The following is a 15,218-nucleotide window of genomic DNA, read 5'->3' on the forward strand; positions in this document are numbered from 1 at the left end:
TCTCTTGGCGTCTCCCGACTACCAAGTAATAACACAGACAGGAGTCAAGCCGATGTGTTGCCAGATAATCGAGACCGGAGAGAAAAGATGGACAGAGAGTGAGATTGATTGCTTACTCTAATAATTATTGGCTACACATGTAATCTGTGCGTCGCACTGGGCAGCGGTGTGTTGTGTTGAAGCTTGAAAAGGCAACCCTATCTTGGAACCACACACTTCTCTCTCTCTCTCTCTCTCCTTTCCTCTCTCGTCGCGCCCGACCGTTCCATCCACCCTTCTCTCTCCTTCGTCCCATCCCACGCAGCCGCCGTAAAACTGTGATTTTGAATGCCGTCGTCATGGCAATCACAAGGAGGAGCTTCTGGGCCATCACGCTCACCCTGACGGTTCTATGCGCCGGCGTCGCCAGGGCGTCAATCGGCGACCGACTCCCCGAGTTTCAGCAATGTCTAGCCGTCTGTCGCGGTGAGAATTGTGATCCCAACAGACCTCAGACGCATATTCGTACGTACATGTTCTTCTCTCCTTCCTTCCTTCTCTCTCTCTCTCTCTCCTCTCTCCTCTCTCTCTCTCCTCTCTCCTCTCTCTCTCTCTGGGTCCCATTACAGACGCTTTCCGGTATAAAATAAAAATAAATAAAAAGTCAAGAAGAAGAATGATGATAACAATGAATAAAAAGCCCTTCTCCATCGTCTCCTATTTTGGGACTGCCCAAGCGAATGCGACTACACATGCCAGCACATCGTCACGGCCGGGCGCGTGTCGGCCGGCCAGCCCGTCGTCCAGTTCCACGGCAAGTGGCCCTTCCGGCGCTTCCTGGGGATGCAGGAGCCGCTGTCCGTCCTCTTCTCGCTGGGCAACCTGGCGGCGCACGTCGACGGCCTGTCCAAGCTGCGCGCCAACATCCCCAGCACCTATTCCCTGTTGCCCTTCTACGTGGCCTTTGCCTACGTCGGCATGGCGTCGTGGGTCTTCAGCTCCATCTTCCACACGCGCGACTTCCGCCTCACCGAGGAGCTCGACTACCTCGCCGCCGGCGCCTCCGTCTTCTACGGCATGTACTACACGCCCGTCCGCATCTTCCGCCTCGACGTCGCCACCCCGCGCAGGCGCTCCGTCCTGCGCGCCTGGTCCCTGCTCTGCGCCCTCCTCTACGCCGCCCACGTCGGCTACCTCAAGCTCGTCACATGGGACTACGGCTACAACATGGCCGCCAACGTCGTCGCCGGAATCCTGCAGAACCTCCTGTGGAGCTGGTTCAGCGTCGCCAGGTACCGCGCCTCCGGTCGCTCGTGGGCCATGTGGCCCGGTATCGCCGTCGCCTGGCTCATGTTTGCCATGAGCATGGAGCTGTTCGATTTTCCGCCCTGGCTTGATTCCCTAGACGCCCACAGCCTCTGGCACTTTCTTACCATCGGACCTACTATACTCTGGTACAAGTATGTCCTACTCCTTTTTTTTTCGCCCTTCTACTCGACCTCAAATATATTTCCCTCTTCTCTTGCCTCCCCTCCTTCTTTTATGAGACGATATTGACCTCCTCATAGCTTCCTCCTGAAAGATGCCCATGATGATATGGCAGGAACAGAGAGGCTCAAGGCTTAGACATCTCGTCTGTTCTGATTAGCTCTGTCCTGGTCCTGCCAAGGGGAGGGAGAAGAAGAAGGACAAGGGGAAGGAATGGCGAGAGGATCCAGCTGCGACTATATATGCATGTATACATCTATACAATACAAAATCCCCCTTTACTGGCAACCTCCAATGCTTAGCCACCCCGGGCCGAGGCGGGGTATCTGATCGTCTCATCCGAGAGCCCAAGCATGCACGGTCAGAATTCCGCTCCGAGTCAGCGCTGGAAACGGCGAGCGGCATATGCCGTGGCACAGCACTTTGTAGGTCTGCTATGCAGCTTCGCCCAGTCGTTCCTTTCAGCTGCCATTCGCACCCGATCCTGTCGTAATATAAACCCGCCGAGATCGGACGATCAAGTGCCGTTTATTTCTGGAGACCGGGACGTCCTGGATTTGGTTTCGACTGGCTTACCACCCAGCGCATCTACATCTTCACTCTACCCTATTTCTAGATAGGATTGCTTTCATTGCAGAGTTGAGACAGGTTAGTGGACTCTCCCCGGGGATGATGAGTTCATTCATACGTGAGCTCCGTCCGATCTCCTACAGTCAAGTCGCTGAGAAGTGGTTCCTCTTTTCTTTTCTTTTCCTTCCGTTTTGGGTCTTTTTTTCAATCCACCATCTTACATATTCTTTTCTATAAAGAGAAATATCCAAAATTAAGAGAAAAAAAGAATCATAATACATGACAAATGATAACAAAGGTGCAATGTCATCGATTCCACCTATCCCCGACTCCAGACACCGCGCTTACCGAGGCTGATTAACTCTCCTCACTATATACCGGTTTTCCCCAGCAATACGTCTGATACAACGAGGAAAGAGAGAAGAAGTAGCAAAGAGTGGGGTCGTCACGAGGTGAGCAGATCCCGCACAGATACGGTCCTCCTGGTATCAGCGGGATTGAACCCCCTCCTATCCGTATTTAGCATGAGCAGGGCGACGGTAGCTTCCTGGTCCATATCGGGCTGGGGATTGAGGGCTGGGCTGGTGAGGGCAGATCCGGCGTTGCTCACCGGATAGGGACTGGCGCCGAACTGGGGACCGAGAGCAGGCGACGGACCAGCCGAGGCGGCGCTGTAGCTGTAGTGGCGCTGATGGTCTGTCGAGGCCGACGAGTACGAGTTCTGGCGACCGTGGGCGCCCATTGCGTGCAGGGCGGGCGATGTCGAGGGGTGGCGGGCTAGTGTTTTGCGGTTGGATTGGGCAGTGAATGTGGGGGAGACGGCCTCAGAATCATCCATGTCGGCATCGGCGACGGTCTCGTCGTCATCGCGGAACGTGGGGTGAAACTCGCGGATCGAAGGTAGCTGGGCTCGTCCGTTGACGCTCTCGTGTTGGTCCTTGAGCTGAGTAACGCAATCTTCGAGGTATCGGACATATTCTATCGACGCCTGGCAAGGGGGGGGGGGGGGGGGGGTAAATGTGTAAGTCGTCTGGCTTAATGAAAAGGATAACAGGACAGCACACCTGCAGAATAGCCAGCTTGTGCATTTCACCGGTGCAAGCGGGGATCATGCTCTTGAGGAGAGCAAACTCTTCATTCATCTTGTTCCTCCTCCGCCTCTCGATGAGACTGTGGGCTGTCTTGCGAGCAATCTTTCTGCCGGCAGCGCTCGTAGAGCTAGGCTGCTTCTTCTTCCCCTGCTGATTATCGACAGCCTGTCCCTGAGCGGCCAAGGCGGCGGCGGCCGTCGATACCTTGGATACACTTCCGGCACCAGAACCGGCGGCCCCCTTACCCGTACCACCTTTACCCTTGGCCGGGGTGGCAGGTGTTGTTGGGGAGAGAGGCTCCGAGACGTTCTGCTGGCGGGGCTTCATCTGGACAATCTTGCGAGAGCGGGTCGGCGGGGGAGGCAGGGAGAAGCTGCTCTCCCCGGCCATGGTCGAGGAGCGACGGCGGGACTTGACCGTCTCGGCGGCCTGGAGGGGGTAAGGGGAGGCCGATGAGGCACCTGGAGCGGGAGGGTTCTGGTAGGCCGGGGGAGGCAGCTCAAAGGTCATGTGCAGCGAGGCGAGGTCCTGGGTTCCGTCCTGGACCTTGGTATCCGCAGAGGATCCCGGCGTGGGCGGTAGGCTGGAGCGGGGCATCGTATGGAGTAGTTGTAGAGGAGCGTCTCGTGACGGATGAAGAGGTGGTGGTGGTGGTGGTGGTGGTGGTGGTGTATGTGGTGAGACGAGACTACCACGACAGCTGAGTATGGTGAAGGTGGCGTTCAGTATGCGTGAACAGCGACACCCAGGAGAGAGAACATGAAAGGAATAAGAGAAGTGATGAGAGGGGGGGGGGGGGGGGGGGGGGGGGGGGGGGGGGGGGGGGGGGGTACCACATCTACCACCATGGGGTCTCTGTCGTTCACATGGGGGATGGGAAGGAACGACGCTGAGTGTGGCCGCACCTACCAGTTTATCAGACCCTGAGGGGAGAAGAACAAAGGGCGGTGCATTTCCCCTCCCACCACCTCGCATGTTCCCCTTTGTCACTAACAGACATCGGTTCATGCTAACAGTTTTGCTAGCAAAAAAAAAAAATCAAGGCAGACAGACACACACTCATACAGACACTATCGACCAAGCATCATCGAGAAAATGGTCGCGTGCTTCCTCGTGCCTTATTCAGTAACCGACCAATCACGACGTACGCTCCGCCCATGTGGTCCATTCGATCTACTAGGACCCATGTCCCCCGGTCTTGGGGTCGACGTCTTGGTCACCCCCAAGTTACCATGATTGTCGCCTCACGTGCTCATTCCCACGACGGCCTTTGGTGTTGGCATGGATATTTCCAATGGCGCATAGGCTTTTTTCTTTTCTCTGGATATATATATAGATATGTATATTCGTCTCAATCTATCCATCTATTTTGTCTCGATTTTGTTGATGAGGAAGATCTTGGTGGGGGGAGGGGAGAGACAATGTGATGTTCGTTTGCTCCGAACTGAATAGGTCAACCCACACCACCACCACAACTGCACCGGCGAACCCGATTCACAACTCTACTTTTCTTTGGAATGAACTCCAATTTTTGTTCAAAGGAAAATAGAAAAATAGAAAAAAAAAAAAAAAGAAGAAAAAAAAAAAGGGGGGGGGCAAGTCCCTCGACCCTTGGGTCAGACTTAGCTGATCTCTTGACAGTACGGTGCCTACGAGTTAAATCAAGACATACGTGCCACTACATCTACCGTCATCTACAGCTTCGTAGCACGTGTCACTCATATGGTCAAAACACCAGTACTATCTCGTTTTTCTTTTCGAGGAGTCTTTTTGTGTAGAAGAAAGTGGTTGCGGAAAAAAAAAATGTAGTTTGTATCTAGGGCAGATATCTACCCCATGCAGATCAATTCTGCATACCCTCGTGAGAAAAGAAGGAGAAGAAAAGAGAAGAAGAGACGCCGGTGGTGTATGTAAGAGAAGAAGAGAATGGCTGTGGAAAATCAAATGAAAGAGGGATATAGATGACCCTTAGACCTCGTTGCTAGGGTAGGTAACCTTGGTGGTGGGCAGAAACTCCTCCTTGATGGCACGGATGTTGACGAAGCGGGTGAGGATGTTGATGCTGCCGGCCTTGTCGTCTGTTCCGCTGGCACGGGCACCGCCAAAGGCCTGCTGGCCGACGACGGCGCCGGTGCTCTTGCAGTTGAGGTAGAAGTTGCCGGCGGCGTTGCGGAGTCGCTCCTCCGCGGTGCGCAGGGCGAAGCGGTCCTGGGCGAAGACGGCGCCGGTGAGGCCGTACTCGGAGGTCCGGTCGATGAGGTCGCAGGCGTCCTCGAAGGCGTTGGGGGCGGCGTCGTCGTAGACGTAGGCGGTGATGATGGGGCCGAAGAACTCGGTGGAAAGGTAGGGGTGGGCGGGGTTGGAGGTCTCGTAGATGGTGGGGCGGACGAAGTAGCCCCTGGACCTGTCGTAGGAGCCGCCGGCCACGAGGGTGAGCTCCGGGTCGGACTTGGCGGCGTCGATGGCGCCGCTCAGCTTGGCGAAGGAGGCCTCGTGGATGACGGGTCCCGAGAAGTTGGCGTGGTCCCAGGGGTCGCCCTGCGACAGAGCCTCGGTCTCGGCCGCCAGCTTCTCCTTGAAGGCGGGCCAGACCGACCTGGCGACGTACAGGCGCGAGGTGGCGCTGCACTTCTGGCCCTGGTACTCAAAGGCGCCGCGGACCGTCTGGACGGCGGCGTTGTCCAGGTCGGCCGAGGGGTGGACGAGGTGGAAGTTCTTGCCGCCCGTCTCGCCGACGATGCGCGGGTACGAGCGGTACCGGCCCTCGGCCACGCCCTCGCCGATGGCGCCGTACAGCTTGCGGAAGACGGCCGTGCTGCCCGTGTAGTGCAGGGCCGCGAACTCGCGGTGGGCGAGCACCTCCCTGGTGACCTCGACCGGGTTGCCGGGCACGAACTGGATGACGTCCTTGGGGAGGCCGGCCTCGAGCAGGATCTGGTACAGCAGCCAGTTGGACGCAACGGCCGAGTCGCTGGGCTTCCAGACGACGACGTTGCCCATCAGGGCCGGGGCCGCCGTCAGGTTGCCCGCGATGGCGGTGAAGTTGAAGGGGCTGACGGCGTAGACGAAGCCCTCGAGCGGGCGGTACTCGAGGCGGTTCCACAGCGTGGGTGAGTTCTGCGCCGGCTGCTGCGCGTACAGCTCCTCGGCAAAGGCCACGCTGAAGCGGAGGAAGTCGATCGTCTCGGCGGCGGCGTCGATCTCGGCCTGCCACGCGTTCTTGCCCTGGCCCAGGATCGTCGCGGCCATGATGTCGTACCGGTACTTGGTCGAGATCAGGTCGGCGGCCTTGAGGAAGATGGCGGCGCGGTCGGCAAACGGCAGCGACGCCCACGACTCGCGTGCGGCCAGGGCAGCGTCGATGGCCCGGTTCACATCCTCGGGCGTGGCGGTGTGGTACGAGGCCACGGTCGACGCGTGATCCGAGGGGTTCTTCTGCGTCGACAAGGCAGACGTCCTAATCTGCTCGCCGCCTACCACGATCGGCACCTCGAGGGGGAGGAGCTTCTTGTACTTTTCAATCGCCGCGTCGAGACCCTCCCTCTGCTGGCTGCCCTTCGCATAGTGGTGCTGCGTTTGTTTTATCAGCTTTCCTGTTCCCCTTCACCATCCGTCCTCTTCTTCCCATTCTTCTTCCCCTCCTTCCCGACGGCCATGATCAGAAACTCACGTTGGGCTCATTGAAGACCTTGGGCGTCTTGAAGGTAGCAAGGTTGGCCACACCCCGACGGTGTTGCCTCTGCCCCGCAATCCTGAGGAGGTTCTGGGGGCGGAGGCCAGTCCTGGCAGCAGTGAGGGACTGCATCGTGTATGTCTGTATGTGTGTGCGTGTGCGTGGAAGGGGGGGTCTGCAGAGGAAGAGTTGTCGAAGAAGAAAATTGGGGGGGGAATCAAGGAGAAAGATGAAGAAGAAGGAGAGGGAAGAGAAGGATAAAAGATGTCTCATGTATGGCGTATGGCGTAGCTTAGTTTTCCCTCCTCTCTAGAAGCTGACGTCTTTCCCTGGCAGGAGCCAACATCGGTTTGTCGCGGCTCAAATCCGGAGGCAGATAATACATGTAGCTGCCCGCTGCGGGGGGCGGGGCAACAAGTCTGTCTACAGGTACAGAGTACTCCGTACACGTAGCCCGTACTAGCGCTAGCCTATAGGATCCGGCCTGCAGGTAGGCAATCGTTGATAGCTGATGGTCTACAGATTATAGATGATGTACTTCGGGTGGTGGCCGGGGGTCGGTAGGGAGGGGACCATGGGAGATGACTGCATTTGACATATTCACCCGTATAGTAGTCGTACCTGATAGATACCGCTCGCAGATACCACTCGTAGATGGCTCTTACTAGTCTAGTATCGACAAGTAAAACCATCTCGGTACCGTCACATCTACACACCATTGATATGTGTGCTGCTCTCGGGTGTGTATCGGTTACGGATACCATGGAGGCAATATTAGTGGGGACACCGATACCGGCGGGGACGGGGGGGCTGTTGCTGCTCTGCTCTGCCAGCCGCGTCTTGCCGCTATCAAATGTGGGTTTCCTTTCAATAGAGAGAATGCCGAAAAGAAGAAAGGGCCGTCTTTTTTTCTATCTCCCCGGTAATGGTAAGTATGCAAGTATGCGATTGTCAACCAAAGTTATGCAATTGGGTGCATTCAAGAGGAAAGATGGGGGGGGGTGGTTCTGTTTCCTCTTCCTTTTGTATTCAATCTTCCTCACTCTATATTCAATATCCTTCATTTTGTACTTTACTTTCAAGATGATTCAATTGAAGAGGGGTAGAAAATCATATACTGAAAAGAAAGAAAATCCAAAGTAATGACATGTAGGAGAAGATGAAGGAGAAACTTTTTCTTTGTCCTTGTGGTATCACGGGTAAATCAAGGAAAACACACACACACACACACACCCAGCATCATCCCCTCAGGGTCAAACATGGCTTTTTCAGAGCCAAGGGATTCTCATCACCCTCCATCGGAAGCATCGCGAAGCTTGACGACGCCGATCAAGACAAGAGAGACTACAGCAGGTCAACTCCTCCATCTCGGACCCAAGCTCAGACTCAGACTCGCCTCGTCGACTTTCCGGCGTGACGGTATCCCTAATGCGGCGCCGAGGCCGCGGCCGACGAGGACGAAGGAGGGGGCACGGGACTGGCACGGGCACCGGAACCGGCGCTGACACCCGTGCCACCCCTGGGCTTGTACCACAGCAGCGGCACCGTCATGCCGTACCCCATCGTGTGTCCATCTCGGTCGCTCTGGTCAATCTCGACATTGACGCGGACGTCTAGGCTGCCGTCGTTTCCGAAGCCGTGCGTCTCCTGCGACGCGGCCTTGTGCCTGGTCCCCGATCCGACCTCTCCGCTGTGGAGGAACGAGTGGCCGTCGCGGCCGAGGAAGGAGTCATCCCTGCTGTTGCTGTTGCTGTTGCCGTCGCCATCCGTAGCCACTTCGCTTCCGTTGGGAGCCGTGGCGCTGAGGTTTCCACTGGTGGCGCCGCGCCCAGTACCGTTGACGTGGCCGTTGGCATTGCCGTTGCCGTTGCCGTTGGCATTGCCGTTGCCGTTGGCATTGACCGTCAGGGAAGGCTGGTTGTTGGGCGAGTTCTCCGTCAGACTGGCAAAGTTGCGGCTCGGCATGGTGCAGTGGTTCGAGCTGGCCGTCCTCTCCGTCGGACCCGGGTCCCGGTCGAAGAAGTCGAGGAGAGTCTCGTCCGTGTGGGCGTTGAGGTGGTGGATCTTGTTGCGGCGCGCCAGCAGATTGGCCACGGCCTGCGGCGGGGGCTTGTTGACGATGGCCGACGACACGACGTTGGTCACGTACCGCGGGTCCTCCTCCACCGGGATCTTGAGCTTGGGGTTCGAGTAGAACCGCCCGATGGCCGACAGGTGCACGTCGCCGCCCAGGATGGTCACGCGCGCTGAGAACTCAGCCGCGATCGCCTGCAGCATCTCCACCAGGTGTGCGCGCTCCACCTTGTGTATCTTGGCCGTGTAGTGGTCGTCCAGGTCGTCCAGGAGGTCGACCGAGCCGTCAAACTGGTTGAACAGGCCGCCCCCCACGCCGAACCGCTTGCCCATGAACTTGACGGGGCCGATCAGGGGGCTCCTCAGGATGTTTTCCAACCACGTCAGACGCTATGTCGTGTCAGTCACATGCTCCGGGGGATGGGCAGTATGTTTCTTCTCCTTCTTCGTCTTGTTTATTTCTCGACATACCGGGTACGCAATGGGGATACCCAGCAGCACAATGAGGTGCTTGACTTCCTTGTCGGTTCCCCGGGCGGCGCCGAGCTCCTGGCGTAGTCGGTTGAAGACGAGGTCGTACGTCTCCGGGTAGTTGATCTGGTGTCGTGTGCGCTGTTCCTCGTCAGCTTTCTTCCTCCCATCACCCCGCGACACGCTCTCCGTGTAGACGATATCAGGAGAGGGAGAGGGAGGGAGACGCGTCAGCTCACCTCGACACGAGCGTCAAGCCCGACAAGAGCCATGCGCGCTCCCAGCCGGGTAAAGATGTTGTACGACCGCTCAGCCACGTACGGACCTGGCTTAGGACCGATGATGTACATGGGATCATCCCTTGGCGGGGCGACGAACGTGTTGATCTGCTGTTTGGGGTCGTAGCCTTGGGTGTGTGCCCCTGCCGAAGCTTCGTCTACGGATCGTCAGCCACTATCAGGATGTCTTTTTTTTTTCTTTTTTTTTTGCCTCTTTTCTTTTCTTTTCTTCTTCAGGGAGTTGCGGAGAATACCTACCGGATGTGTAAGTCGACGGTGGCGGGGGGAGATGGTGCTGGAAAAGCATGTAGTACTTGTGAGCAACGCCGCCGATACCGCGAAAGACGTCGCAGCGCATAAAGTGGTCATTGTAAGAGCCGAAGCCGTCGATGATCTGCATGTCATTGCTAGTCAGTCCCCTGTCTGTCGATCCTGTTCGGGGTGGGGAGGATGCCAAAACGTACATCGTGGTCATCCCAGATGTTGACCTGGGGGATCTGGCCATTGGCGCTCGAGAAGGGCTCGGTGTTGTACCAGCGGATATAGTTCCTGAGGTAGTAGTCGTCGCAGTCTGCGCGCATGGCAGAGTTGAAGGGGTACTCGCGACGCTTGTGCGGGTTGGCGATGTCTGTCCAGGGGCGCAGCGGGCCGTTGACGCGGATGCCGTCGTTGTAGATCTGGTCGCCGCCGCCGAGCATGACGTGGTAGGGCCTGACGGCGTGCTTGCGCATGACGTCGTTCCAGAGGCAGGCGCCGCTCCAGGCGTCCTCGTCAGTGCCGACGCTGAAACCGTTGCAGGAGTGGAACATGATGCGCATGGACTCGTCCTCGGCCGGCACGAAGAAGGAGTTGACGCGCGGCTTGTGGTCGGACGAGAAGCTCATCTCGGGCAGGAAGTAGTCGTACTTGACCTCGTCGGCCTCGACGGGCACGTCCACGTCGAAGGACCAGAAGGTGTTGCGCGGGTCAGAGTACAGCCGCTGGGCTGGGAAGCGCGCCCCGCCCGCCTCGTCGTCCGCCGCCCCCGCGGCCCGGCTCTCGGCCGACGGGCGGAGCTGGCCCACGGCGCCGACGCGGCGCAGGATCAACGACGGTTCGAAGAGCACCCGCTCGCCGCCGCCCTCGACCACCACCAGCACGCTGCCGTGCCACGCGCCGCGCTCCATGCGGCGGTAGTTGAGCAGCGGGCCGCACACGATCTTGCGCCCGTCGGCGGAGGAGGCGCGTCCGTCCTCGGGTGCCGGCACCGGGGGCTGGCCACCCTCACTGCGTCCGGCCGCCACCATGATGGGCCGGTAACGGCCGTTGGTGGCCGGGCGGCCGTCGCTCGTCCGCGGCGGCTCGACGCGCGACGATTTGTTTATGAAATTGGCCAGGTCGCTCGTCGTGCCGTTGCCGTCGGCGCTGCCAGCCCGCGCCTCTCCCTGGCGGTACGAAGCATACTCGGAGAAGGCGGTCGATTCCTGGTGGCGCCACTTGTTGTGCGACGCGTATGGGTTCCCGTAGTTTTCTTCCCCAGGGTTGGGTACTTCTGTTCCGCTGTTGGTCGCCATCGGGGTTCGGTTCTATTTCTCGTCTCCAACCTGCAAGGGTCGTTGGCACACCGCAAAAGAGGGAGGGAGAGAGAGAGAGAGAGAGAGAGCAAGAAGCTCGATCGGGTGTGGAGGGTGGCAGAGGGGGGGTATATGATTGATTGTTTCTTGCGACGATGATGAGGAGAGCTACAGGAGGGTAGCGGCGCAGCTAGGTTAAGCTTACTGGTAGACGCACAAACCCTGCTGTGATAACACGGGTCCTGGAATCAGTGACGAGGATGGAGGGGGTTGTCGAAGCCTGGCGCGCGCGCGCAACGTTCAAGGGTAGAGTGGAGTAGCCGAGAGGTTGGTTTATGGTTTATTAATTAACAGATGCAACTCCCCTTCTCTCAATTGTTTCCAAACATTGACGTGGCCGTCATCTTCTGGAGGGGGGAAATGAAAGGAAGCGAGAGGGGAGAGAGGGGGGAGAGGGAGGCGCGTCCACGGTACCCGTACGACGTAGCAATTTCATTTCCTGACTTGCATGATTATCTCTGCTGTATTGCCGCCGCGATGAGTACGACGAGTACTCCGTAGTACCCATCCCACGTTTACGGCGGATTACTAGAGTCATCATCGCCCGTGTGGTTGGGCCTCCTCCAATGGGCGGCCAAAGCGTGCGGCCAGTGATGGGAGCTCGGATTCAAAGCACCCAAAGGTCCAGGGGGGGGGGGGGCTCTCTCTCTCTCTCTCTCTCTCTCTTCCCCAGCGTCAGTCGTCGTCCTGTCCATGTTTATTTGTGGTACGTTGCCAAGTGAGCCGACGATCATCGTTTGACCTAACCGTGTGAGCTAAACTTGCTCTTCCTCTCCCGACATTACGAGTACATATGTACGTACGCACAGCAGCTGCAAGGTCGAGTATATGTGATGATGTGACTTTGCAAATGCAAATACACGTAATCAGAAAATCCATCCGGATGATTGCTGCATCGAAAATGTGGCTCATGGAATAAAAGCCTGGCTTGGCTCACTGCCCAGCCACACTCTGACCAACACGATTGTCCCGCCAAGCCTTGCGGAAGGTGCTGCACAGGGCCAACTGCGGCCCCCCCCCTTCGACTCCTCGAGACACGCCATTGTCAGAGGGTACGATCATGCCGAATGTCCGCACTGCCTCTCGTATACCTCGTACGTATCACAGCGTTTCGCACTACTCGCACCTTGGCGGTTCGACAATCCTGTGCATGCACTTGTCACTTCATCTACTTGCTAGGCGCAGGTATCCGTACATGGTGTGGCTGATGAGGCTTGTCCATGGCGGAGCGAGCTTCGATTTCATCTTTTCTTTCCCTCTTCTTTCTTCCTCCCTCTCCCCAAAGAGAAAGGGAAAAAAAAAAAAAGAGAAAGCCATGACCTCATTCGGTCAATCCTGGTCCCCACACAACCCATTTTGATTTACCCTTTACCCTTTTGGTTGCCAGTTGGGGATCCGGAGATTTGTTGTGTTGATCTGCCCATTTCCGGCCGTGGGACCCGCATGGAGTACGAGTACGAGTACGGTGATAGCTGATGTGGTCGTGGTGATAGACTGATGATATAGTATTGGTATGCTCATGCTAAGTGTTGATGACTTCACCAACCTTCTCTCTCTCTCCCTCTGAACACTCTTATCTCCCATGACTCCAAAGATGAAAACGGAATACCTCACTTCCCCTAACATTGATTTCTCTGAAATGATAGACGAGTAGACAATGAGAAATGTCATGGTGCGCCGCCAACACGACGGATTCTGGCCTAGGGTAGTCGAAAGCCAAATTTGACGTCATGATGTTGACTAGCGGAGGGGGGGGTAGAAAGGAAAGGAATCCGATACAATAGCCAAAACGTACCAGGCCTTTTCAACCTCGACACCAGAGGGAGTCGGGTCTCTCCTAACAATGGCCAGTTCCGAGGCACAAACCAAAACCAACAGCGAACTTTTTTTCCCTCGAGCTTGCCAAGACCGTTTCCCTACCCGAGCCAACGCTGATAACAAATAATAGCGTACGGTACGAAGTACGAGTAGACTGTACACACATTCAGTACGACTCCGTAACGCCGTTGATGATTACATAAACTTGATGGTTACATAAACAGCACCTCCACAATAAATCTCTGTCCCGCGGTACACAACATTCCTTGACTGAAAAAAAAAAGGATCTTTTCCTCTTCCTCTTCTCTTTCTTCCCTCCACCAACAAGACAACGCAAATCTTTCTCCTTCCAGCATCGACAAAACATCGGCACTGGAAGATGCAGGTGGAATTGATGCAATAGGCGCGTCTCACACGCAATCCCATCTGTGTTGCACAACCCACCGTGACAACCGTCCTCTGGACATTCCTCGGCGTGACACTTTCACCTCCCCCCTCAACGTTGCTCTGGCATCACGACCCTCTCTCTCGTGGCTGTCTCTCCAGGCCGTGAGAGAGAGGGTTCAGAGCCGTGTTCCTCTTGTGACCTCACAAGGAATTGTCAACAAGGCGGAACCAGCCCAAGAGACAATGTCACACACTGCACGGAGGGGAGGGGGGGGAACGGGTTCACAGAAGGCAAGTCCGAGTGATGCATATCCGTAGACTTTTTTCTTCTTCTCTTTCTCCATATTCTGTGTGGTTGCTCTCCTCTCAATCTTCTTTGCAACGGCATTAGTGTGTACAGCAATGGGCTTCTCTTTCCAGTGCTCTTCTTGCTGAAGGAAATCTATCGTGCCAAGAGTAATTCTTCTTCTACCCTACTATTACCAAACACCTCTGTACCGCAATTCACGGGCAATGGTGCATGAAGCTAGGGTAACAGTCTTTTTTTTTTCTCTCGAAATTTCGAAATCTCGTGCCTTTTTTCCCCATCTTTATACCGTCCGTCGTCTTGCTTTTGTGTCCACGTTATCTCCATCGACCAAAATTTCCCATTCGTACGAGCAGTATTACTGCATGTTTGCATCTTTATCTATGGAGACATATGAGAAGTAAGACAAGGCGCTGCTGGTGAGCTCACATGGCTTCTCACCCCCCCCCCTCTCAATCAGCTGATATGTACAAGTACGAGTACGGAGAGACCAGGGTGTGTGAAGCAGGAGTTCAGTCAGACGGCACAATGCAATGCGTACGAGTTACTCTTACCTGTAATCGTACATAGTCGTAAAAGAGCGGCGAGACTTGGCCGACTGCCAAGACTGGGAAAGGTGCGTGTAGAAGACAGCCTATAGCACGTCCTTGACCTCAACCAGCTTGGACGGACAAGACCCGTGAATACCATCAACAACCCGTACGGCTCACCGTCTGATGCTGCTCGACGTCTGTAGACAGAAAGCTGTCTCTCTCTCTCTCGGAATGTGGTCTGTCGAGACATGTTCGGTGCGAGGGATCCTTTTACCTCTTGTCGCCCGATCCCCCGTCGACGGGAGAGAGAGAGAGAGATGGAGACCAGGTGCTTTGGGGTCTACGGGTACGGAGTCATAGTAGTTGTACTACTACCAGGACGGGATCTAGAAATGACCCGAGAAGGAGGGGCACGCTGCTCGGTGGGGATTATTATAGGCCCTACACGCGAATATACGAGTACTTGTAATCCGTAGACCGTAGTCCTGAGACGGGTTCGAAAGAAAGACGCTCCGAACATACGCACATATAGCCAGCCATACTTTTGTAAGCCACATCACCACTCGAACCCCCGTCATACATATATACCCACTCTCTCCCGGTGGGAGATCCACCATGGTCGAGTATTACTTTAAGAATATAGATGTATTCTGGATGTCTCGGGGCGAAAGAAACAGAAAGAGAGAGAGAGAGAGAGAGGGGGGGGGGGGGGGGGGGGGCGGGTAAGAGAGAAAAAAAAAAGATGAAGAAAAAAAGACCCGTACTCGTACATGTTGTATACGGAAACGGGGACTGCGTACATTGGACCACCGCTCCTCCTCTTTGCTCCTCCGCCGGTCTAATTGATTAGGGGCGGTGGGCCAAGAATTTAAAAACAAGCCAAAAAGCTTGGAAGTATGGTACGAGCGACACTGGTTAACAGACACTATGAGTTTGA

At 56.1% G+C, this 15,218-nt stretch overlaps 4 protein-coding genes across 4 annotated transcripts; 1 reads left to right on the top strand and 3 right to left on the bottom strand.

Moving 5' to 3' along the window:
• Positions 1–338: 338 nt before the first annotated feature.
• GMORB2_7475 (uncharacterized protein) lies at positions 339–1,605 on the top strand (the record flags this gene model as incomplete). Its single annotated transcript, XM_035469440.1, has 3 exons — positions 339–504; positions 680–1,439; positions 1,548–1,605. 3 exons carry the CDS (start codon positions 339–341, stop codon positions 1,603–1,605), a joined length of 984 nt encoding a protein of 327 aa, XP_035321135.1.
• Positions 1,606–2,482: 877 nt separating this feature from the next.
• Positions 2,483–3,725, bottom strand: GMORB2_7476 (Helix-loop-helix DNA-binding domain; the record flags this gene model as incomplete). The annotated part of the gene is made up of 2 exons (XM_035469441.1): positions 2,483–3,025; positions 3,102–3,725. The coding sequence occupies 2 exons, from the start codon at positions 3,723–3,725 to the stop codon at positions 2,483–2,485; spliced, it is 1,167 nt and encodes a 388-aa protein (XP_035321136.1).
• Positions 3,726–5,096: 1,371 nt separating this feature from the next.
• GMORB2_7477 (1-pyrroline-5-carboxylate dehydrogenase) lies at positions 5,097–6,933 on the bottom strand (the record flags this gene model as incomplete). The annotated part of the gene is made up of 2 exons (XM_035469442.1): positions 5,097–6,698; positions 6,799–6,933. The coding sequence occupies 2 exons, from the start codon at positions 6,931–6,933 to the stop codon at positions 5,097–5,099; spliced, it is 1,737 nt and encodes a 578-aa protein (XP_035321137.1).
• Positions 6,934–8,226: 1,293 nt separating this feature from the next.
• GMORB2_7478 (PhoD-like phosphatase) lies at positions 8,227–11,161 on the bottom strand (the record flags this gene model as incomplete). The annotated part of the gene is made up of 5 exons (XM_035469443.1): positions 8,227–9,264; positions 9,346–9,486; positions 9,585–9,781; positions 9,882–10,017; positions 10,088–11,161. Coding segments are annotated over 5 exons (2,586 nt in total), but the record flags the coding sequence as incomplete, so codon positions are not given.
• Positions 11,162–15,218: the final 4,057 nt, after the last annotated feature.

This window comes from Geosmithia morbida, assembly GCF_012550715.1.
Source record: "Geosmithia morbida isolate 1262 chromosome Unknown scaffold_8, whole genome shotgun sequence".
Classification (NCBI taxonomy): Eukaryota; Fungi; Ascomycota; class Sordariomycetes; order Hypocreales; family Bionectriaceae; genus Geosmithia; species Geosmithia morbida.